Source organism: Gadus chalcogrammus, chromosome 10, assembly GCF_026213295.1.
Source record: "Gadus chalcogrammus isolate NIFS_2021 chromosome 10, NIFS_Gcha_1.0, whole genome shotgun sequence".
In the NCBI taxonomy this organism is placed as follows: Eukaryota; Metazoa; Chordata; class Actinopteri; order Gadiformes; family Gadidae; genus Gadus; species Gadus chalcogrammus.
Genome location: NC_079421.1, coordinates 11,841,460 through 11,866,736, shown reverse-complemented (window position 1 = coordinate 11,866,736; position 25,277 = coordinate 11,841,460). Strand labels below are relative to the sequence as shown.

Here is a 25,277-nt window from a genome sequence, read left to right as displayed (position 1 = left end):
GTGTGTGTGTGTGTGTGTGTGTGTGTGTGTGTGTGTGTGTGTGTGTGTGTGTGTGTGTGTGTGTGTGTGTGTGTGTGTGTGTGTGTACGTGTAGTGGTTAAATCATAACAGCAGGGCTGTTGAGCCATTAGCAGGAACAGCATGCAGACTCTGATCAGCTAAGTGGTCTCTGTGTCTGCGAGTCTGCGTGGGTGCGTGTGTGTCTGTGTGTGTATGCGTGTGTGTGTGTTTGTGCGTGTGGTTGTCTGTGTGTGTGCGTGTCTGTCTGTGTGTGTGTCTGTTTGTGCGTGTGTGTGTGTCTGTTTGTGCGTGTGTGTGTGTCTGTGTGTGTGCGGGTGTGTGTAGCTCAAGGATTGTCTATGTTTGTGTCTTTGTGTGTGCGTCTGTGTGTGTCTGAGTGTGTGTGTGTGTGTGTGTGTGTTTGTGTCTGAGTGTGTGTGTGTGTGTGTGTGTGTGTGTGTGTGTGTGTGTGTGTGTGTGTGTGTGTGTGTGTGTGTGTGTGCGTCTGTGTGTGTTTGTGTCTGAGTGTGTGTGTGTGTGTGTGTGTGTGTGTGTGTGTGTGTGTGTGTGTGTGTGTGTGTATGTGTGCGTGTGTTGTGGCTCAAGGGTGCTCTGTGTGTTGGTAGTACCCGGACTGAGCTGCTCTGTGATCGGCTGCTTTGGCGAAGGACAACAAGTTGTGATGTGACGAGCGTCGGTCTGATCGGATTAACCTTCATTCAGGGCAATCGATTGGTCAACATCTTCTAACGATAATGAGGAGGAGCATCATGGTAAAAGGCTTCTGAAGAGTTGGACACAACTTTATATTTCATCTACAAGATAGGCCCACTCACTAGCTGGTTTATCCTCCAAGCTAACAGCTAGCCCCGATAGTCAACAATAATCCAAGACTCTATAGTTGGTATTCATCATTTAATTAGAATGTGTGTGTGTTTGAGTGTGTGTCTGTGTGTGTGTGTGTGTGTGTGTGTGTTTGTGTGCGAGTGTGTGCGTGTGTGTGTCTGTGTGTGTGTTGGTGTGTGTGTCAGTGTGTGTGTGTGTGTGTGTGTTTGTGTGTCAGTGTGTCACTGTGTGTGTGTCAGTGTGTGCGTGTGTGTCACTGTGTGTCAGTGTGTGTGTGTGTTCCTGTGTGTGTGTGTGTGAGTGTGAGTGTGTCAATCTGCAAGTGTGTGTCAGTGTGTGTGTGTGTAAGTGTGTGTGTGTGTATGTACCAGTGTGTCAGTGTGTGTGTTTCAGTGTGTCAGTGTGTGTGTGTGTGTCAATGTGTGCGTGTGTGTGTCAGTGTGTGTGTTTGTGTGTCAGTGTGTGTCTGTGTGTCAGTGTGCGTGTGTGTGGGTTTGTGTGTTTCCTATGTGGTATAACTTTATGGTTTTTGGGTCCAAATGAACGATGAGAGTGATTTCATCCCAGCTGGGAGCCGAGCTATAAGCTACTGTTACCGTGTTGATCCCGGCGTCAGCAGCCCCTCCCCTGTCTCCTCTCCTATCCTTGTTTCTCCTTCCTCAGCACCAGGCCCATGAGGATGGAGGGCTGGTTACTGGCGGCGACGTTGCTGATGGGCGTGGTCCTGGCGGCCGCACGGCCCGCGGAGGACGCACCCCACGCCGTCAGATTCAGGCACAAGGTAACAGCCAATCACAGCCCTCAGGGTAACAGCCAATCACAGCCCTCAGGGTAACAGCCAATCACAGCCCTCAGGGTAGCAGCCAATCACAGCCCTCAGGGTAACAGCCAATCACATCCCTAAGGGTAACAGCCAATCTCAGCCCTCAGGGTAACAGCCAATCACAGCCCTAAGGGTAACAGCCAATCACAGCCCTCAGGGTAACAGCCAATCACAGCCCTCAGGGTAACAGCCAATCACAACCCTCAGAGTAACAGCCAATCATAGTCCTCAGGATAACAACCAATCACAGCCCTCAAGGTAACTCGCCCGCCAATAATGAGAACTGAAGGATCCCCTCTAGAACTGAAGGCTCCTCTAGAGATGAAGGCTCCTCTCTAGAGCGGAGGGCTCCCCTCTAGAACTGAAGGCTCCTCTAGAGCTGAAGGCTCTTCTCTAGAACTGAAGGCTCCTCTCTAGAGCTGGAGACTCCTCTCTAGAACTGAAAGCTCCTCTAGAGCTGGAGGCTCCTCTCTAGAACTGAAGGCTCCCCTCTAGAACTGAAGGCTCCCCTCTAGAACTGAAGGCTCCTCTAGAGCTGGAGGCTCCTCTCTAGAACTGAAGGCTCCTCTTTAGAACTGAAGGCTCTTCTCTAGAGCTGAAGGCTCCCCTCTAAAACTGAAGGATCCTCTTGAGCTGAAGGAGAGAGAGAGGGAGAGAGAGAGGGATGAGTGTTTAGCCTGATAAGCGGGTGTTCAGTCAGAAGGACATGACAGAGCAGATGAATATCCTTACCTTAAGACCAGGACCTCCGATCTCATCTCCTCTCCTCTCATCAGAGAGGGGAGAGAGGGGCAAGAGGGGAGAAAGGGGAGAGAGGGGAGAGAGGCACGAGAGGGATGTGAGGGGCGAGAGGGGAGAAAGGGGAGAGAGGGGAGAGAGGGGTGAGAGGGACGAGAGGGACGTGAGGGGCGAGAGGGGAGAAAGGGGAGAGAGGGGAGAGAGGGGCGAGAGGGACGAGAGGGGAGAAAGGGGAGAGAGGGTGTGGGGGGAGGGAGGGGAGAGAGGGGAGAGAGGGGCGAGCGGAGGTAAACTCTCTCCATTCCTCCACCTGTCTCTTCTCTCCGGGTACCAACAGTGAAATATGGCACTTTGTGTCGTGATCCCTCCAATCGCAAGGCTCTTAGAGAGAGAGAGAGAGAGAGAGAGAGAGAGAGAGAGAGAGAGGATAGAGAGAGGATAGAGAGATGGGCAGATAGAGGGATGAAGAGAGAGAGGGAGAGCGAGGATAGAGGGATAAACCAAGAGAGAGGGAGATAGAGCAGGGGATAGGGAGAGAGAGATAGAGAGGCTCATCTCATCCACTTGAACCCAGCTTAGGGAGTTCCATAGCAAACTAGATTTCTGTTCAGAGGTCAGCTTCTTGTTATTAATATTTTAATATTTCTGTTTCGAGTGTGTCCCAACTTCTCAAACTACCCTAAGAACTCCCCGGTTACATGAAGATTAATAACCCCTGCTTCCCCTGATTCCCATGATAGGCCATGTGGCGCCATGCCCATTGGGTCTAGAGATCATCTTGGGTCTAGAGATCATCATGGACATGAAGCTCTAGAGACAGCTCTTCGTCGTGAATCTCTAGAGACAACCCTTCATCATGAAGCTCTAGAGACAACCCTTCATCGTGAAGCTCTAGAAACAACCCCTTCATCATGAAGGCTGCTCTAGAGACAGCAGACAGACAGACAGTTCTGTGGGGAGCTCTCAGACCCTGAGGAGGGGGAGGACAGGACAAAATGGAGGACAGGACAGATCAGCCTGGATGGAGCAAATCTAGATTAACACTAATCTGAGAGAGAGAGAGAGAGAGAGAGAGAGAGAGAGAGAGAGACCATCCAGTCATGCTGGTCAGGTGATCATCCTGTTGTCTAACTCTCAGAGCTGGAGCTTCCGAGGGCTTCTGGGTAATTCTCTCCTCCAGCCAATCAGGTGTGAGCTTTATGCAAAGCAGTCTGCCATCTCTCCTGCCTGCTCCTCCTAAACCACGAAGCTCTGATGGGAGATCAGGGATTCTAACCAGCAACCACGAACCAACCCCCTGCTAACCACTAACCACCAGTGACGGCTGGTGGTGATTTTGTGTGGGTGGGCTAACGAATGCATTACATTTATCAATACTTCACAGGGCTCCAGACGCCATGAGGTCATCTTTATATCTCTGTTCATAACTTTCATATAATGTGAATGATTTTTAAACAAGAATAAGGTGTAGAGAAATGCGTGTCTTTATTTGAAGCACAATTATAAATAAAAAGAAAAATAAGGTGTTTAAAGTGCTTCACTGAGATGAAATTGAACATTTCGAACTAAACCATTAAGTAAAATATCACTTTTTTTGTGCTTAAAGTATTAAACAATTAAAATGTTGACCGGTCTCCCTTTGCGCAAAATGCGGCTGTAGACGATCACACACACTCTTTGGTAGAGACGTCTGTGTTGCCGTCAATCAAGGACATGTATGTGGCGTTTCCGACGTCCGCAGCTGTCTTTTGCTTTAAGGTGTCGCCTATTATCGCAATGAATTGTGCACATGCCATCTCATTGCTATACGTCGGGTTGACGTCTAATCCATTTTTCTTCATGAGAATAATTTCGGATTTAAATTTGTTGAATGGCAACTCCTCTTTGGCAATGTTGTATGCAACAATTTTTTTTGTCATTTCCGATTCCTTAGAGAACCTTATTGTTACTGCCTGTCGCTGAAATGCAGCTGGGAGAGGGACAACTTTCTCTGCACACTTGTAACGTCATGTTGGGTTATTATATGTTTGAAGGTTTTTAATAATATTCTTTCATTTTTACTGTAAAAGGTAGGGAGGGCTTAGCCCTGTTAGCCCATTTATACCAGCCGTCCCTGCTAACCCCATACCAACCTCGCACTAACCACCAGCCCCTGTCCCCTCAGCCCTAACTAACCCCCCACTAACCAACTCCCCACGAACCAACCCCCCACTAACCAACCCCCCAATAACCATGCAGTGGATCCTCAGTACAGAGAAAAAACCAGACTGACAGAAGAGATCAATGTAATCCTTGAGAAGGGAAAGCCTTATTTAAACCGATGACATAACGATTATTATCCCCATCTCCCCTGACACATTGTCAACATCAACACCAGATACACCAACCGCGAGAGGGAGGAGCCTCCAGACATCCAGAGGCGGAGCTCTGCTTGGGGTCCCCCAGCTCTCCTCTTAAAACACAACAACAGCGCTAGCAGGCTCAGCGCTCGCAGCCTTAGGACTTGCAGCCTCAGCGCTAGCAGCACCGGCGCTAGCAGCCTTGTTGCTAGCAGCATCAGGGCTAGCAGCATCAGGGCTAGCACCACCCAGTCTAGCACCACCCAGTCTAGCACCACCCAGTCCAGCACCACCCAGTTCAGCACCACCCAGTCCAGCACCACCCAGTCCAGCACCACCCAGGGGCCGTGTGTGGATTGTTGACTGGTCTGACTTGACTCTGGGGCTGGTCAGGCTGCACACACCCTCAGGAGCCCTCCTGCATGGCAGAAGGGACCAGTCAATGTGTCACAAATACACAATACATCCCAACACCCTGCGTCCGGTCTGAGGAGCCTTGTGGCGTCTTTCAGGTGGAGTGTGTTGCCGTGGACTTACCTACGAGTGACCAGACCTGACCTGTGACCTCTGACCCTGGTGAACCAGGCTCAGCTCTAATGAGTTCATCACATGATTACCTGACGTGGGCCTGTGGTTGAACCTCACTGATGTTGATGTAGTTTGTTATGAGTCCGAGTTCTAAGCATTGTTCTCTCTTCTCCCTTGTAGGACGGGACCTCTGCTGCCCTCAGGATTAACAGTAAGTCTTCCTGTTTCTTCGTCTTCAGTCAATCACTGGCTTAATCTCATCACCAGAGCCTCGTTACCAGAGCCTCGTTACCAGAGCCTCGTTACCAGAGCCTCGTTAACAGAGCCTCGTTAACAGAGCCTCTTTACCAGAGCCTCGTTAACAGAGCCTCGTTAACAGAGCCTTGTTACCAGAGCCTCATTAACAGAGCCTTGTTAACAGCCTTGTTACCAGAGCCTCCTTACTAGAGCCTCGTTACCAGAGCCTCGTTACCAGAGCCTCGTTACAGAGCCTCGTTAACAGAGCCTCATTACCAGAGCCTCGTTAACAGAGCCTCATTACCAGAGCCTCGTTAACAGAGCCTCATTACCAGAGCCTCGTTAACAGAGCCTCGTTACCAGAGCCTCGTTACCAGAGCCTCGTTACCAGAGCCTCGTTGCCAGAGCCTCGTTACCAGAGCCTCGTTACCAGCGCCTCGTTACCAGAGCCTCGTTACCAGCGCCTCGTTACCAGAGCCTCGTTAACAGCCTCGTTACCAGAGCCTCGTTACCAGCACCTCGTTACCAGCGCCTCGTTACCAGAGCCTCGTTACCAGAGCCTCGTTACCAGAGCCATGTTAACAGAGCCTCGTTACCAGAGCCTCGTTAACAGAACCTCGTTACCAGAGCCTCGTTACCAGAGCCTCGTTAACAGAGCCACGTCACCAGAGCCTCATCACCTGAGCCTCATCACTCCATGAGGGACAAAGACCTGGTCCTCCATGAGGGGCAAAGACCTACATGTCATGAACCGTTACTTCCCAAAAAGACGACTCTGGGGTTTAAACCATGGACGTATCCCATGATGCATTGCTTCCCCATGAACCCTAACCAAGCAATCCCTTCCTTGGTTGGTTATGTCAGAGAATCCCATACTTTGGAGCATGTCCATTATGAAGTGATGAATAATGTATCGATATGAACCTAGAATAGGTTTGAAACGAGGCGTTCAGCAGATCTTCCTCCTCTCCATAAATACTGCATCCTCCCCTTCTCACGACGACTAGAGAGTTTCAAAGTGTACATGAAAGATTTGAGGAGCTGTGATGTTATTTGCACAAGAAAAGAGAGAAAGATTTCCATGGTTTTACAATACATAAGGCAATTTTCTGTGGGATTTAAATTTTAATTTTCAACTTTGATTGCTAAACCCAAAATGAAGAAGGGTTCTCCTACATATTCTATTGTGCGGTTATTTTACACAACCACATGTTCGCTTGCAGCCCACTCATGTACCAACAAATATCTCCCCACACAAGAGGAACATTCAAATCCTTAAGGAGGAGGAGAGGGGAGAGCAGGATAGAGGAGGACAGTGGAAAGGAGAGGAGTGGATAGAGGAGAGAGAGAGGAGGAGAGGGGAGAGGAGAGAAGAGAAGAGGAGAGGAGGAGAGTGGAGAGAGAAGAGAGAGGAGGAGAGGGGAGAGGAGAGAAGAGAAGAGGAGAGGAGGAGAGTGGAGAGAGGAGAGAGAGGAGGAGAGGGGAGAGGAGAGAGGATGAGAGGAGGAGAGGAGAGTGGAGAGAGGAGAGAGAGGAGGAGAGAGGAGGAGAGGAGGAGAGTGGAGAGAGGAGAGAGAAGGAGTGGAGAGGAGGAGAGGGCAGAGGAGAGAGAGGAGGAGAGGGGGGAGGGGAGGAGGAGAGTGGAGAGAGGAGAGAGAGAGGAGAGTAGAGAGCAGGAGAAGGGGGAGAGTGGAGAGGAGAGGAGTGGAGAGAGGAGAGAGGAAAGAGATGGCATGAGACATGAGATGGCAGAGGAGGAAGAAGAGGAGGAGAGAAAGGGAGAAGAGAATTGGAGGAGGGAGGAGAACTGTAGCAGGGACAATGGCATGGCTCCCTGCAGTGTGTGCTGTCTCATCCCACTTTAATTACTAATGTCTCCCATACTGTACGTGTTAATGAAGTTCGTCACACAGGGAGCCTCTATCAAGGCTGCAAGCTCCCAGCCAGGCTAAATATAACCCGCCCAGGGGTCACTGAACGCTGCGCCTCGCTGGGAGTTTGTCAAGAAGCCGTGAAGGCATGAATACAGAAGAGAGAGCAGAGGCGGAGCTCTGAGTACAGGAGGAGGCCTTGAACCCAGTGGGCAGGGCCTGGTTTCCCGATAATGTCCACCTTAGCGCGCTACAAGCACTCCTACGTTTAGACTGATCAAAGTGTCTATAGGCGTGGTTCCCGAACGGTCTCTTAGGAGTCTTCTTAAGGAAAGACTCCTTACGTCGTTCATAAACGGCGCTGTCAAGAAAGAAAGTGCTTCTTTCTTGACAGAAAGAAGCATTTTCTTTCGTCATCCGAAATCGGCAAAAAAAAGTGCAAAAAGTGTGCTGTGGCATGTGACACCCCTCACCCTACGGTAAATACGGATACGGACCGTTTCGTCCGGTCCCGGAGGTGTTTCATCCGTAAATGGGTCCGTCGCCTCTGAGCTTACGAATCCGGAGTGCTCCGGGAGACCCGGGGCAATACCACCCGAAGTCGAGGCGGCAGTATAGAGTCAAAAGTCAGACCATTCGCGAAAATAGATAGAGTCGTATAATATCTGATATGTATATTATATATATATGTATATATATATATATATATATATATTGTATTTGACGTTTTGTACTTATATTATACTATATACCTGACATTTTTATTTTATTGTTTATTGTTATTGTTCCCCTGCTTTGGCAATGAGTTGTAACTGGTCATTTAACAACATTTTGAGGAGATAATCTGCGGGTTGGTGAGGGGTGTCACATGCCACAGCACACTTTTTGCACTTTTTTTTGCCGATTTCGGATGACGCAAAGCAAAATCTTCTCTACAGATGTCATATTTGCGATTGTCGATGCCGTTAATTTGTGAAACGACAGTCACTGCTCTCTAGAGGATTTATTGTGTAACATCCATAACAACGCTGAAACCAGACAGAGGTATGAAGGGTAGTTCCGGGGGCAACGTTTGGGGCGACGGACGATTTTCGTCCGGATCCAGAGGTATGGATCGGCCTTTACGGCTGCGGCACGGAACAGCTGCGACTCTGCCCTGCTTGCATTTCCACCAGGGGCGTTACGGCAGCGCAACGCTGCCTTGCGAGCCAGCCGTATTCACGCGAGATCACGAGATCACGCGATAATCCTAAACCTAATGTACTCAACTTCCACTATCAAAACGACTGCAATTAAATGCCACGCTTTGTCCTTCCGGCCATTGCCCTTATAAAAAGGATGATTTGGTACATAAATGACTTCATGTTGCTGAACTTCGACAATGAGTCTCTCGTCGTCCTTGTTGCCGACCCTCTGAGACCCTTTGATTGATTGACTGCTGACCTGGTGCCACCGGTCATGGCGTAATAATGTTGATGTGAAGTTGTGATAGGCTACATGAGCTGAGTATTGTGTTTTATTTTGAAAATTGACCGGATGCTCTATGGCTTTTACTTTTTCACTTCCTGCCCTGCTCGATCTGCTCTGTTGAAAATGACGCGGTTCAGCAACGGCTTGCGGCATAAATAGAAATGCTACGGAATGATAGCGCTGCGGCACGGCGAGCGCTCCTGGGACGCTGCTGAGACGTTCCGCAGCCGCGCCCGGTGGAAATGGTCTCATTGATTAGAGCGGAACCTATCTGCTGCGGTGACCGCGGCCAAGACGTGCCGCAGCCGTAACGCTGCCGTAACGCGTCCGGTGGAATCAGGCCTTAAAGAAGGCTTTAGGTTTTGGGAAACCGGGCCCCGAGCTGCACCAGGGAGTGGAGGCTGGGACCCAGCACCCTGAAGAGGTCCCAGATCCCCTGGACCAGCCAGGGACCAGGGGGTCTGGGGTCTGAGGGATCGGGGTCAGGGGGTCCGTTGAGGGTCTTGTGGCGGAGGACCTGGGGGTCTGAGGGACCGGGTCTGGGGGTCTGATTGGTCGCGAGTCTCTGGGAGAGAGGGACAGAGAGGTGGGCGGTTCCCCGGTGATTTGTGACATCACATCCACCAGCCGGTCCCATCAGACAGGAGGCTGAGGTGAGATGGGAGGTCTGCTCCCAGTACCGTCTGTGAGCTGGTTAAAGGTCTACTCCTTCGTTGCGCCCTGAGGGACGGGTTCCTAACGAGGAGTTCCTGTTTGAGATGTGAACCAGCGGTGGGAAGCCACCGCCGCTGAGCCGCTGTGCACTAGAGAAGTCAATATTTGCATTTGCTGAATATTCATGACCCCCAGTTGTACAATTGCTGGAATTGGAGAGTTTTACAGCGAGTTGAGGATGATGAATGTTTTAGGGACCAGACATAATGGTTTACATTCTGTTCTGTTCTCTCCTGTGATCCTGAGACGTGTGGCTCTGATTTATTCTCTGTTTCTAACAGCAGTTTAACAGCAGAGTTAGCGGACCACTAGCTAGCTCTACTGCTACATGCAGCTTTATACACACAGGATGCCTTTAGAGTTTAGCCCCAGAGTTCGGAGACAGCTACCTGATACTAGCTACTAGCTAGCTCTACTGCTACATACAGCTTTATATATGCAGGATGCCTTTAGAGTTTAACCCCAGAGTTAGCTGCAGCAAGCTGAATCTAGCTACTAGCTAGCTCTACTGCTACATACAGCTTTATACACGCAGGATGCCTTTTGAGTTTAACCCCAAGTTAGTAGACAGCTAGCTGGCCTTTAGATATCTTTCTAAGCTTGATTAGCAGCACTCTTAAGTAGCAACTACTTGAAGACATGTATCTTATGATTCCTCCCATGATGGAGTAAGGTAAGGCCAGGTTCTGGAGGGTGAACAGCTCAGGGAAACCAGCTGTCAGGGGGAAACTACAGAGGTGTGATGTCTGCTTCCTGAAGTCTCTTCCCTGCTCTAGCACAGGCTGATCTGGTGCTCTGGGCCTTGTTCCTTCTCTAGAACATAACTTCCTGGATCAGACAGACAGACAGACAAAACCATGGCCCACCTCAGTGGACTGAAACATTTAACAGACCTTTGATGCTCTCATTCAGATTGTAAATGGGTCTGATGTGATTGCAGATGAGTTCTCTATAGACTCGAGGGCTTAGTGCCTCACAGGATCAGAACTGGACTAATAACTCATGGAGTAATGAGCTGCTGTCAGAAGACCCCAGGAAGGCTCAGCAGCAGGAAGCCTCGACTAAAGGAGTGAAACACTCCTCATAAAGAGATTGGGTTAATGAGTCCTCTGTCGTCTACTGTAAAGGATGTATTATGAGATCTCTCTCCTTCTCTCTCTCCTCTCAATCTCTCTCTCTCTCTCTCTCTCTCTCTCTCTCTCTCTCTCTCTCTCTCTCTCTCTCTCTCTCTCTCTCTCTCTCTCTCTCGCTCTCTGATTTGTTCTTCTGGCTCCTGTGTCTTCATGAGTCAGAGAGCGACTCCATGATGGACTCATCGTGGCGGAGGAGAAGTCATCAAACATTTAGACCTTAAGTAGCCATCACCCATCGAAGAGAGACCACAAATAGATCCTCATAGAGAGGAGAGACCGGAGCTGGCAGTACGACCAGGCTGGTGGGGGTGGATGTGTTCTGGTCAGTAGGATGTGTTCTGGTTAGTAGGACCAGGCTGCCGGTGGTGGATGTGTTCTGGTCAGTAGGATGTGTTCTGGTCAATAGGACCAGGCTGCTGGTGGTGGATGTGTTCTGGTCAGTTGGACCACACCAGGCTGGGTGCCGCTACAGCCCCACCAATCAATCACCTAACGACTGATTAGTTAGGTTAATCAATTAGGTGGAAAACACAGAATGGAAAAACAGGGCTGGGGCTGGGAGGAGCTACGAGTAACCATCTAGTCTGAAAACGACTCCGCTCCTCCTCACCTCCTCCTCCTCCTCCTCTGCACCTCTGATACTGATCCCAGTACCGGGATGTCTTCACTGAACCTGATCCCAGTACCGGAGCAGCAGACACATTTAATCCTGATACGGGCCTTAAGTGCTTATCGTGTTTCCTGCTTGCTCAACAACACCAGAACTCTCTCTCTCTATCTCCCTCTCTCTGCCTCTCTGCTTCTTTGCATCTCTCTCTCTGTCTCTCTATCTCTCTCTCTCTCTCTCTCTCCGTCTCTCCGTCTCTGCCTCTCTGCCTCTCTCTCTCTGCCTCTCTCTCTCTCTCTCCCTCTCTCTCTGTCTCTCTGACTCTCTGTCTCTCTCTCCCCCATATTTCTCTTATCGTCATCATCTCCATCGATCTTGTCCTCGGTGTTCCTTTACAGTAATCTTCTGTACCATGCAATTGAAAACCTTTCCTCCCTGTGCCGACCTATCAGAAGAGGTCTTCCTCTGATCAGGTCTCCATGGTGATCCTGTGTCCGTGGTGATGAGGCTGATCAGGTCTCCATGGTGACCCTATGTCCGTGGTGATGAGGCTGATCAGGTCTCCATGGTGACCCTGTGTCCGTGTTGATGAGGCTGATGAGGTCTCCATGGTGACCCTGTGTCCGCAGGTCCCCAGGGTTACGGCGGGCCGTGTGAGCAGCAGTCGTGCGGGCTAGGTCGGCACTGCGTGGCCGCCCCGGGGGGCGGGCCCGCGACCTGCGGCTGTCTGGAGCGCTGCCGGCCGCACTACAAGCCCGTCTGTGGCTCCGACGGGACGCTGTACCGGAACCACTGCGAGCTGCACCGGGCGGCCTGTCTCACCCACGCCCACATCACCATCACACACAGCCAGGACTGCTTCTACAAGGGTAGGACACCTGTCTCAACACCCGTCTGTCTGAACACCAGTCTGTCCTCTGGTAGGGACACCTGTCTGTCTGAACATCTGTCTGTCTGAACACCTGTCTGTCTGAACGCCTGTCTGTGCCCTGGTAAGGCACCTGTCTGTCTGTTCATCTGTCTGTCTGAACACCTGTCTGTCTGAACGCCTGTCTGTGCCCTGGTAGGACACCTGTCTGTCTGCACGCCTGTCTGTGCCCTGGTAGGACAACTGTCTGTCTGAACACCTGTCTGTCTGGTAGGAACACCTGTCCGTCTGAACACCTGTCTGTCTGAACACCTGTCTGTCTAAACACCTGTCTGTCTGGGGGTGGCCTCATCCCCAGCCTATCATCTGGTAGCGTTACCACAAGTGGGCCTGTCCTCGTTCTCATCCTATCATCTGGTATCGTTACCACCAGTGGGCGTGTCCTCGTTCTCATGCTGCGTTTTAATATCCATCCGTCTCGGAGGTCCGAGGACGTTGCATAGCGACACGCACAAACACGCCCCTTTTCGTCGGACGGCGAACTCGCCATCTCGGTTGAACTCAGTGGTGACCGAGCAAAATTCCGAGACAGAATTCAAGATGGCTGCGCCCATTTCACTTGAAGTATGAGCTATTTTTATTGTGCTTGGACAACTTTGGTGGTTTAAATGGCAATTTCAATCACTCGTATTACTGCAATACCTTACTGCGTCCGTATCTCTGCATATGGCCTATAGCCTACTTATTTTGAAACGCCTGGTCCTCTGCCAATGCTACCGCGACAACAGCTTTCCGGGTGGGGTCCATGTTTTCCTCCAACGACCGAGCGAAAATAATAAAACGCTTGAAGTGTGGGCGTGGTGTCAGATCCGAGATCCGAGTCGGTTCGCAGAGAATACTTGAACGCAGCATCAGCCTATCATATGGGCGCGGTTCCACCAGTGGGCGTGTCCTCGTTCTCAGCCTATCATCTGGTATCGTTACCACCAGTGGGCGTGTCCTCCTTCTCAGCCTATCATCTCGAGTAACGGTTCTGCTCAGAACCGGTGGAGACCGGCGGGTCTGCTGGAGAGTAGGTTCCTTGAATCCTGAACGGAACCGGTTTGAGAACCTGAGCTAATTTGGGGTGATTACAGGGTCAAAGGTCATCACTGGGTGGTTCATCCTATGGTCAAAGGTCATCACTAGGTGGTTCATCCTAGGGTCAAAGGTCATCACTAGGTGGTTCATCCTAGGGTCAAAGGTCATCACTAGGTGGTTCATCCTAGGGTCAAAGGTTCTCATGACCTCACCATGGTGACCTCATCATGATGACCTCATTACGGGGACCTCATCACGATGACCTCATCATGTGGCCACAGAGTGCACAGAACACCCTGAGGCTAGGAAACATCGACATGATGTGTGCAGAAAATGTTGTGTACCATGTTGTCTAACATGTTGTGTCACATGAGGCCACAGCCATCTGACACCGGACATGTTTGAATGTCAGCACGACACGTGTTCTCTAGTCAGCAGGCGAGTGTTCACGTGTTCTCTAGTCAACAAACACGCAAACTAGTCATCATCAAACCCCCGCTGGGTGATTATTGATGAGGTCTGGGGTCGCTAGTGAACACCGTCCTCCAGGAGAGATCCGGCTCTCTGCTCTGAGTCTGAGCCCCAGCAGGGCCCCCAGCAGGAGGGTGTGTCTCCAGCGTGGGGGCGCCCCTGATCCCTAGTAAACACATCAACAGTCTGAAGTCTGCTCCTCCTTGCGTATCATTTTAATTTTACAGTTCACCGTCTCCCCAGCGATAGAGATGCTCTCTGCTGCATCCCATAATAAGCGCCCACCCTCAAGAGAGGCAAGCGGCCAATTAGTGCTAACGAGCTCTGGGTCAGGTGACGTGCGAGGCGTCGGTCTGCTGGGTGGGGGTCTCGCTGGGGCTCACCCTTACTCCCCCCACATATCTCCTCACCCACACCCCGTGGTCCTGCTAACGAGCCCCCCGACGCCCAGCGAGGCCCGGCTGCCTGCTGATCACCTGTTTACAGACCGACCCCTCCCCTCCACCATGACCCGAGGGGCCGTTTCCACGGCGACCACTCAGCGGCAACCGCAGGTGTCTCTGGGTCCTCTAAAATCTGAGGTTGCCAGGGGGCGTGGCCGCCCGCGGGGTCGCCGTGGCGCCAGAGTCTGCATGTCCTCCTAGGACCTGAAGACCTCACTCATGTATGAAGCTCTGTCCAGTCCTTTATTAACTCCAGCTCATGTATGAAGCTCTGTCCAATCTTTCATTAACTCCAGTTCATGTATGAAGCTCTGTTTCCAGTCCTTTATTAACTACAGCTCATGTATCAAGCTCTGTGTCCAGTCGTTTATTTACTCCAGCTCATGATGCTACCCATCGACACTGCAGGAGGCTGTGAACTCGTGATGTTCTGTCGAGGGGTTTGGGAGGAGGGTGAATAGGTAACCTGTGATTCATTACTTGGAAGGAGGGAGAGGAGAGGAGGAAGAGGAGGGAGAGTGAGAGGAGGGAGAGGGAGAGGAGGGTGAAGAGGGAGAGGAGAGAAGAGAGAGGAGGGAGAGGAGATGAGAGGAAAGGAGAGGGAGAGGAGATGAGAGGAAAGGAGAGGGAGAGGAGGGGAGGGAGAGGAGGGAGAGGAGGGAGAGTGAGAGGAGGGAGAGGAGAGAGAGGGGAGGAGAGGAGGGAGAGGAGGGAGAGGAGAGAGAGTGAGAGGAGGGAGAGGAGAGAGAGGAGAGGAGAGGAGGGAGAGGAGAGGAGCGAGAGGAGGTGTGTCTGGTTGGGGCCGGCTCCCAGCTCGGCTCCGGTCTGCTGTGTCTACATAAATAATTCAAAATAAAAGCTCTTCTTGGTGGAGCAGTTGAGAGGAGGACTCCCTGCAGGTTTCAGCTGCACCCCATCCAGGAGGGGGGGGGGATGGGGGCTGGTTTGGATCTGGGAACATATCTAAATGAGGACTTATGATGTGAAATGAAATGACGTTCATCTCTCCATGTGGATAATGACTCCATATCTAGGAGATGTTTCTGCGGTGAGCAGACAGAGCAGAGAGAGTCTGACGAGAAACAAACTGAATCCTGATCAGCATCCTAATATGAATGACAGATGGAGGGGTGTTGTCTTCGTGCCTTGTTGTTTCTTTTTTTTCTTTTTTCTTTTTACTTATGGAGTTGTTTTTGTTTTATTATTGTCAGAAAACTTTAGCTTTGTGAAATAGGAAACCGAAAGTCGTCACACATCAAACCGCTGGCTCTTATTGGTCCAGTAAATGTCATCTCTCCTCCAGAGATACACCTGGTCAAATAGAGTTACACCTGGGGCCTCATGTACTAAGGTTGCGTACGCACAAAAACGTGGCGTACGTCCTTTTCCACGCTCACGTTCAGATGAAAAAAACGTGAAATGACCGTAAAAATGTGCGGTCCCCACGCCAGCTCCAGAGCTGTCGTACGCACGTTTCTACAGCTATTGTTCCTTTGGCGACACTTAGAGGTGACGCTGGGAAACTGGGAAAAAAGGTGAAAACCATGACTCATCAGAGTGATTTGCACATCAGAGACACACTAATGAACGATTAACACACCTTGCAATTATATGGGTGGCTATAAAAGCATGCGCAATGGATGAAGAAAATTGTTTTAAAAATGGCTGCGTTAGCGTTGTTAGAGGACATCGCAAATGGTCAAATCCGAAGGGAACGTATATTTAGGGAACGCGAGGACTTACTCGCAAATGATGATGATTGGCTCATGAGCCGATTTCGTTTCCCCAGGCCAGTATTACTGGAGCTGTGCGCAGAGCTGCGGCCGGCCCTAGAGCGCCACACAGCCAGGAGCCAGGGGTTGTCCGTGCCCACACAGGTGCTGCCCACGCTGGGGTTCCTGGCAACAGGGGCCTTCCAGCGGGATCGGTCAGGAGTGTGCCAGTCCACCCTGAGCCGAGCCATGCCAGCTGTGTGGGACGGAATCATCATATGAGATTAATATGAGTCCAGACCGGCCTCATATGCATTAATGCATTAATATGAGATAATTAATGCATTCAAAGCCGAGCCACGCCGCCTTGCCCTGTGAATTCAGTTGCAGCGCAAATATAGCAGCAAATACGTTACATTCTTAACCCAGCAGCGGTGTTGTTCAGATACTGATTAAATGGGTTTGTTAACCATGCGTAATAGTATGGCTCCATGAGTATGCGCACACGTTCTATGTGTTCTTCATCTCTGGGCACTGCGTCCCTTTATGTTTTGCAGCGGTTGCATTTGTTCTCTGTTAAAATACATGGTTAATGTATTATTTTGGAGTTAATAAATTTGAAAAAAAAAACAGGAACACCACTAGTTTCTGGCTACGCCACTGGTGTCACCGATCAAAGCGGCCACTCTCAAATCGAAGGGGGAGAGTTCCCCCACTCCCGTCCCCCCTCCTGTTGCGGTCACGCTTCGGCGGTGGGCAGAAACCCTCCGCTTCACCTCCACCTTGAGGTCTGACCACTTTTTTTTAATTTCAGAGTGTGTGCGCTGCTGAGACCCCACTGCATTGACGGCCTCGCAAACACGCTCCCACTCACTTCTCTTTTGTTTTGCATTTATCCCTGTTGACAGGGTTCCAATAGCATATGCTTGCGCATTTCTACCTCGTGGAGCAAAATCTCGAGCTCAGACTCCGTGAAGTTTCGTTTTTTGCCTCTGTTCATAGTGCCAGGTGATCGGATTAAGAGGTGAATCTCAGGTCCAGAGGCCTATTTAAATGAAATTGCATATTTAAATGAGGGCGTGGACAGGGAGGAGTTTCGCACCTCGGCATATGCGCTCAATTCCACGTTGATTGAGATGTACAAAAGAAACGTGCTTGGATCCATGCGTTCGCACACTTTGATACATCTGAATTTATTTGTGCGTAAGACAGTTTCTGGGTTTTGGCGTAGGCCAAGTTTCAGTATGAAATCCACGCAAGTCTTAGTACATGAGGCCCCTGGGGTCTCATTTATAACCGTTGCGTACGCACAAAACGGGGCTGAAAGTTGCGTACGTGACTTTTCACGGCAAGGTTGTGATCTATAAAAAACCAACTTGACGGAAAAATGTGCGCAGCCCTAAGCAAACTCTGACCCATGCGTACGCATGGTTTGGAGGAAAAGGAGAATTGGCGACACAGACGGTGTGGTGGTGAACTGAAGTCAGACCGAAGAATTGCAGAGTGAGAAGAACGATTATGTTTTATCATCGCCCTTCATAAATTTAATTTCAACCCGTATCATGCGTTAAATCCTAATCAGAATAATTTAAGTCCACTGCGTTATTTCTCAGTTATAACTCCAGAAATATCTCCTTAGAATATAAATAAAAAGAAATTCTCTAGCCTATATTTAATCCCTTTACTCCACCATACTGTCCACTGACGGCGCGACTGCATGGAATAGAGCATCTGTCCAACATGTGTCAATAACATCATATTTTTATGTGACACTGTAAACATCTGTAATCCTTAGCCCAAGTGAAGGAGTTCAAGTACCTCGGGGTCTTGTTCGCGAGTGAGGGTACTATTGAGCGTGAGATTGGCCGGAGAATCGGAGCAGCGGGGGCGGTATTGCGTTCGCTTTACCGCACCGTTGTAACGAAAAGAGAGCTGAGCCGCAAGGCAAAGCTCTCGATCTACCGGTCGATCTTCGTTCCTATCCTCACCTATGGTCATGAGGGCTCGGTGATGACCGAAAGGACGAGATTGCGGGTACAAGCGGCCGAGATGAGTTTTCTCAGAAGGGTGGCTGGCGTCTCCCTTAGGGATAGGGTGAAAAGCTCAGCCATCCGTGAGGAACTCGGATTAGAGCCGCTGCTCCTTTACTTAGAAAGGAGTCAGCTGAGGTGGTTCGGGCATCTGGTAAGGATGCCCACTGGGCGCCTTCCTTGGGAGGTGTTTCAGGCACGTCCAGTGGGGAGGAGACCTCGGGGAAGACCCAGGACTAGGTGGAGAGATTATATCTCAACACTGGCCTGGGAACGCCTCGGGATCCCCCCGTCAGAGCTGGTCAATGTGGCCCGGGAAGGGGAAGTCTGGGGCCCCCTGCTTGAGCTGCTCCCCCCGCGACCCGACCCCGGATAAGCGGACGAAAATTAGATGAGATGAGACTGTAAACACATAATCAAATGTCAATTAAATCAAGTGTGAAAAACCAAGCCACACTCCTCATCACAATCGTTGTCCGTTACTCTTGATGCTTTTCATGACAAATCAGGCATTAAAAAGGGGTTATGTTCAAGAACATTTTACGTGGGTGATTACAAACTGATTATCCAAGGCGTTCTCGTCAGTCTTATTACCGTAACCCTATAAATACAGAGGTGAGCGCCGTGGTAATGCTGCACCATATGGCACTTCTGGCGGACCATTCAAATGGCAGTATTCGGAGGGAGAGGATATTTAGGGACCATAACGATTTATTGGTAGGCTACATAAAAATATGTAACTCTATGTCAGACCACTTCTTTTTTTAATTCTGGGAAAGTGCGCTCCGTGCTACTGACAGAGTTCACTGCTGCAGCAACATGTTGCCACTCACTCTGCTTTTTGTTGTTGGCGATCCCAATCCCGTGACCACCAAACAAAACTACCTTTCGGGCCTCCATCTCACCCACAAGTGTCTCCACTTCAACCTTCGTGAAATGTCGCTTTTTTGATTTTCTCAGTACTTCTGCTATTGTTTCCAACAAGACATAATACTTGCATCTGAGTCTGTTTTATATGCAGATCGCATTCATGAGGTCATTTGCATTGACCATTTATGGTTAAAAAGGGGTGTGAAGAGGGCGGAACGTGAAGCTGATTCAGCTGCGCACAATTGTAGTCAGTATGTGATTTATAAAGCAAAGATTGCGTACAGGTGTGCGTACGCAGTGTTTTATAAATCCGAATATTTTTTGGCGCACGCAAAACTTGGCTTCTGGGCGTACGCACATTTTTAGTAACGATCCCACGCACAGTTTTATAAATGAGACCCCTGGTCCGGTAGAGTTACACCTGGTCAGAGATACACCTATTGAACCAGTAGACAGAGACCAGCCTGGTCCGGTGTTCTTGTGTTCTTCTTAGCATAATTAATAGATCCTATAACAGAGGAGGCGTTCAGGCGGCTGTGGTGACACTGGGAGCATTGGGAGTACTGGGAGCAGAGAGAAACTTACTCCCAGAGAGAAACCAGCGCCACCAGACGAGTTCACAGAACCTCCTTCAGGACATTTGAGGTCCTCACATGTCTCTACTGACCTACGAACAGGAGGGCCTCATGTCTACTGACCTATGGAGAGGAGGTCCACTGTCTACTGACCTATGGAGAGGAGGTCCGCTGTCTACTGACCTATGGAGAGGAGGTCCACTGTCTACTGACCTATGGAGAGGAGGTCCACTGTCTACTGACCTATGGAGAGGAGGTCCGCTGTCTACTGACCTATGGAGAGGAGGTCCGCTGTCTACTGACCTATGGAGAGGAGGTCCGCTGTCTACTGACCTATGGAGAGGAGGTCCGCTGTCTACTGACCTATGGAGAGGAGGTCCGCTGTCTACTGACCTATGGAGAGGAGGTCCTCTGTCTACTGACCTATGGAGAGGAGGTCCACTGTCTACTGACCTATGGAGAGGAGGTTTGCTGTCTACTGACCTATGGAGAGGAGGTCTGCTGTCTACTGACCTATGGAGAGGAGGTGATCTGTTAACTGACCTATGGAGAGGAGGTCCTCTGTCTACTAGGGATGAGTCGGTCGTGACCGATTCGTTCACAACGAACGAATCCCGAACGTGAACGACAAGAACTGGTTCCCCAAAACAAGAAGAACTGATTCTTTGATTCTTTTTTTTTAACATAAAACAAAAATATGGTCACGTAAATAAAATATACAAACGAACAGAGCTTCGCCTCCCCGCGACCTTATATCGATTGAGTCTACAACTTTCGCAAAGATTCAGCCAATGAGAGGTAGCAATGGTGTTGCCATGGCACCTGGGTAAACAAATGACAAGGTGGTACCGTCGAATTTGCGCGCTTTCTCTGTCTGACGTATCTTGGGTCATACCATTCGACGTGGGGCCACTCATATATCCCACTACATTTCCGAAAATAGACTTGACCTCCATCTGTTTATTGGATAAACGCATTTCCCAATCCCAGGAGTCTTTGCTCAATTCTACGTCAATTCAAGAACAAACAAAGATATTAAACTGCAGTTCGTATTTTTTATTTATCACCATGAAAGTTCTGTAATGCCTGAATAATGAAGTATTAAATGTAAAGTAAAAAAAAGATAAAACCATGAATGAAATATAGAGAGTAAGCAAGTGGTATAAATATTGGTGGGACGTTTGGTTGTAATATATAGTATATCTTGTTGATTTTCACGCGGGGTAGAGCCTAGAAGCCGCTTAAATTATGCTCAGGGACGTCTCGCGGGGAGGGGGGCAGACACCTGTGAGATTCCCTGAAAAATGACGTAATCCTACGTAACGAACGAATCAAACGAACAAATCAAACGAACGAATCGTTATAGTGAACTGAATTGAAAGAACTAGTTCCCGGAAAATAATCATTTTGCCCATCCCTACTGTCTACTGACCTATGGAGAGGTGGTCCTCTGTCTACTGACCTATGGAGAGGAGGTCCTCTCTCTACTGACCTATGGAGAGGAGGTCCTCTGTCTACTGACCTATGAACAGGAGGTCCTCTGTCTACTGACCTATGAACAGGAGGTCCTCTGTCTACTGACCTATGGAGAGGAGGTCCTCATGTCTACTGACCTATGAACAGGAGGTCCTCTGTCTACTGACCTATGGAGAGGAGGTCCTCTGTCTACTGACCTATGGAGAGGAGGTCCTCTGTCTACTGACCTATGGAGAGGAGGTCCTCATGTATACTGACCTATGAACAGGAGGTCCTCTGTCTACTGACCTATGGAGAGGAGGTCCTCTGTCTACTGACCTATGGAGAGGAGGTCTGTGTCATGTCGACTGTTGTATGAACGGGAGGTTCTTATGTCTACTGGTAGCAGGAGTTAAAGGAAATCTCTGCTTCTAGCAAGAGCTGAATGTTTGAAGTGAAATGACTGTGTTTGTCTGACGGGAATGTAGAGAATTAAGCTGTTACCTTAACCCCAAGCAGACAAGTTAATGAGAATGTTGAATCTGTTTGGAAACTGCTTTAGAAGTCCTCTGTGGTGAAAAGCTATTTCCAGGATTTCCCCAGCGTCTGGGTGTTTGGGCGTTAAGGGGAATGAGAATGTAGGTCTGGGGAACGGTTTCTAGGATGGTGGTAGGAGACAAATCCAACGAGACAATCACCGGAGCCAGCCGAGCGCTCAGCAGCAGACCAGTTCTCTGTGCAGAGACAAGAAATACACACATATGTGAAAATAGCTGTAGCGCTCTAGAGCCATTGTTGCAAGATTGGGTGGGAACTCTGTCCCAATCTGGCAACACTGGCCTCCATCTGTGTCTAAGCATCAGCAGTGTCAGTCGTATCAATACTATTAACAGTATTATGGTGGATAACGTCTGCATGGAGGTTTGGGTCGGGGTTAGACACATCGACAGTGAGTGTCGACATGTTGTTTGTCTCTATTGAATCAATCCAATAACGTTCCAAATGTCAAACGTTTCCCTGTGGGACGTGAAGCCGAACTGAACCAGTGGCAGCGCGTGGCCAGACGATTACATTATTATTAAAACGTTATTGTTAAATGGCATTCTCTGGATTCATGTTTGTTCCACATAGTCGTCTAATCCCCAACGTTGTGTGCTTCACTCAGCGCATGTCTCAGTGCGCCACTTAGTGCGTGGGTGTCAGTGTGTGCATGTCTCAGTGTATGAGTGACAGGTGGCTTACCGTAACACAACACCATCTTCTGGGGTCAGGTAGATAACCCTAACACAACATCATCTTCTAGTGTCAGGTAGCTAACCCTAACACAACACAGTCTTCTAGTGTCAGGTAGCTAACCCTAACACAACACAGTCTTCTAGTGTCAGGTAGATAACCCTAACACAACACAGTCTTCTAGTGTCAGGTAGATAACCCTAACACAACACAGTCTTCTAGTGTCAGGTAGATAACCCTAACAAAACACAGTCTTCTAGTGTCAGGGAGATAACCCTAACACAACACAGTCTTCTAGTGTCAGGTAGATAACCCTAACACAACACAGTCTTCTAGTGTCAGGTAGCTAACCCTTACACAACACAGTCTTCTAGTGTCAGGTAGATAACCCTAACACAACACAGTCTTCTAGTGTCAGGTAGATAACCCTAACACAACACAGTCTTCTAGTGTCAGGTAGCTAACCCTTACACAACACAGTCTTCTAGTGTCAGGTAGATAACCCTAACACAACACAGTCTTCTAGTGTCAGGTAGCTAACCCTAACACAACACAGTCTTCTAGTGTCAGGTAGCTAACCCTTACACAACACAGTCTTCTAGTGTCAGGTAGCTAACCCTAACACAACACAGTCTTCTAGTGTCAGGTAGATAACCCTAACACAACATCATCTTCTAGTGTCAGGTAGCTAACCCTAACACAACACAGTCTTCTAGTGTCAGGTAGCTAACCCTAACACAACACAGTCTTCTAGTGTCAGGTAGATAACCCTAACACAACACAGTCTTCTAGTGTCAGGTAGATAACCCTAACACAACACAGTCTTCTAGTGTCAGGTAGATAACCCTAACAAAACACAGTCTTCTAGTGTCAGGGAGATAACCCTAACACAACACAGTCTTCTAGTGTCAGGTAGATAACCCTAACACAACACAGTCTTCTATTGTCAGGTAGATAACCCTAACATAACACAGTCTTCTAGTGTCAGGTAGCTAACCCCAACACAACACACCTTCTAGTGTCAGGTAGCTAGCCCCAACACAACACAGTCTTCTAGTGTCAGGTAGCTAACCCTTCTAGTGTGAGGGGGTCAGTAGAGGAGCCGGTCTTTGGAGCAGCAGGACCTCTCAGGGCACTCAGCTGATCCTGAAAACATGATGCTAGGTGGATTATCTCAGCTCTCACTCCAGAATCTTCCTGTAACCATGCAGTTCTGTTGCCTCATGTCAACGCAGAGTGAACCTGAGGTGTCGCCTCACCCCAGAGACTCCCCAGAGATCTCACTCAACATCAAAGCCTTGGCATCTTCAACCAGTAGAAGCGCATCATTAGCAGAAAGCCCTAACAGGATCAGGGAAGTGTCACCGTTCTTGATCTCTCTCTCACGGCTACACGGTGCTTCTCTTCTTAGCATGTTGTTGTTGTGAATTCCCTGGAGAGCCACTTGTGAACCACCGAGCCCTGTTGCTGTGTTTTCCACCTCAGGTGTTTTCCAGAGCAGGAAACACGGGGAGCAGATCAAGGTTCATTCCCCACAGAGCCTCAGTCGACTAGGTTGTTGTGATGCAGACAATGAGAGACAGGCGCTGGAAACGAGCAGCACAGAGCGAGACACCCAGTGGTAATTAGCCAGCGTTTGTACAAGGAGCAATAAGCAGGATTTCAACATTTAATTATGTTATACCACATCGTGTTGATTGTGTAGTATTAAGATCTCCAAGGATATAATGTGCAGCGGTTGTTGAGGACAAACCAGCCGTCTTGTTTGCATTGTGTACTTCCCTCTGCTTAATCAAGCCTCAAATTAACGCTTTTAATAAATATCAGCTGAGGGTAAGAGGTTGGAGATGTCAGTGTGATCATCAGCACAAAACGGTCTGCTTACCAAACAGATCTGAGCCATCGCCTCCGCATCCCAAAAGCACTGAGCTCCAGTCAGCAGGAATCACTGGGAGGACCTGAGAGAGGACTTAGGAAGCCCCAGTTGGACCTGGTCTATAAGGGTCCTGGTCCATCCGGATCCTGGCCCACCAGGGATCTGAGCTGCTGTGAAAGGAGGGACGGCTTCAGGAGTGAAAGACAATTTTACCCCCAGAGGTCAACATGGTTATTATGTAAGAGTAAATGTACAGATCTAATTGATACCCCCTTTATCTGGAAAACAAATGGAATGAAATATTTAGGAATTAACATTGTCTCTCCTATTACAAAAATATTCAGCCTTAACGGCCCTGGCATTTTCCAGTCCATTAAAGAGGACATCAGTAGATGGACGGCCATACCCCTTTCTCTATGGGGTAGAGCAGAAACGTTGAAAATGAATGTTCTCCCAAGGCTCTCTCATATCATCTCCTCTATTCCTTTTAAATTCCCACCAAAATGGTTTAAGGATATTAAATCACTTTTTACCCAGTTCCTTTGGAATAATAAAAAGCCCAGAATTGGGTACAACAAATTAATTATCCCGAGATCAATGGGAGGCTTGAGAGTTCCGGATATATTTCAGTATTATTTGTCTTTTAATGCAAAGTACCCCTTATCGTGGGCCTATAATAATGACTTTCCGATAGGTAGTTGGCAATGGTTGGAGCAATCTGTCATGCCTGAAAATGGAAACATAACCCTGGCATCAATGTGGTACTGCCCAAAACCACCACCCTTACTGAATAACATTATAATTCAGTTTTCATGCTCTATCGTAAAGCAACTGCACAGGAGACTAGGCATTTAGGGGCTCTCTCTACCATCTTGCCCTATTTGGGGTAACCCTATCCTCTCTGCAGGAGGACGTACCCTAAGGAATAATATCTGGCAGAGGGCGGGTATAATGTCAGTTGGACAGATATACAAAGACCATACCCTTCAATTTCAACAACTTAAAAATCAATATGGTCTTTTACATTCATCATTTCTTATCTATGGCCAACTGGCAGCGGTTATTAGTAAGAAATGTAAAGACGGAGCCACACCTGCTTCATGTCCGGAAGTAGACCAGCGTCTAAAACAAGCAAGTCTATCCTCAGGGGTGGTCTCTAATATTTATGGTTTGTTATCTAAGACTGCCCCTAGTGCCTACTCTCCTGTCCAGCTGGCCTGGGAGCATGATTTGAATATTTCTTTGTCTGCGTCTGAATGGAAATCTGTTTGGAATTCGGCTTTGTACTCCTCGAAATGTGTGAGACTACGAATCATACAATTCAAAATTCTTAATAGGGCATACATCACCCCTGTCAC

General features: G+C 49.1%; 1 protein-coding gene across 1 annotated transcript in view; it reads left to right on the top strand.

Moving 5' to 3' along the window:
* fstl5 (follistatin-like 5) overlaps positions 1-25,277 on the top strand; it is a 53,062-nt gene that overhangs the window by 3,452 nt on the left and 24,333 nt on the right. Inside the window, exons 2-4 of the mRNA XM_056601167.1 lie at positions 1,510-1,627; positions 5,455-5,485; positions 11,936-12,175. Coding sequence (XP_056457142.1) covers positions 1,520-1,627; positions 5,455-5,485; positions 11,936-12,175 — 379 coding nt within the window. The 5' untranslated portion in view covers positions 1,510-1,519. The remainder of the gene's footprint in view (positions 1-1,509; positions 1,628-5,454; positions 5,486-11,935; positions 12,176-25,277) is intronic.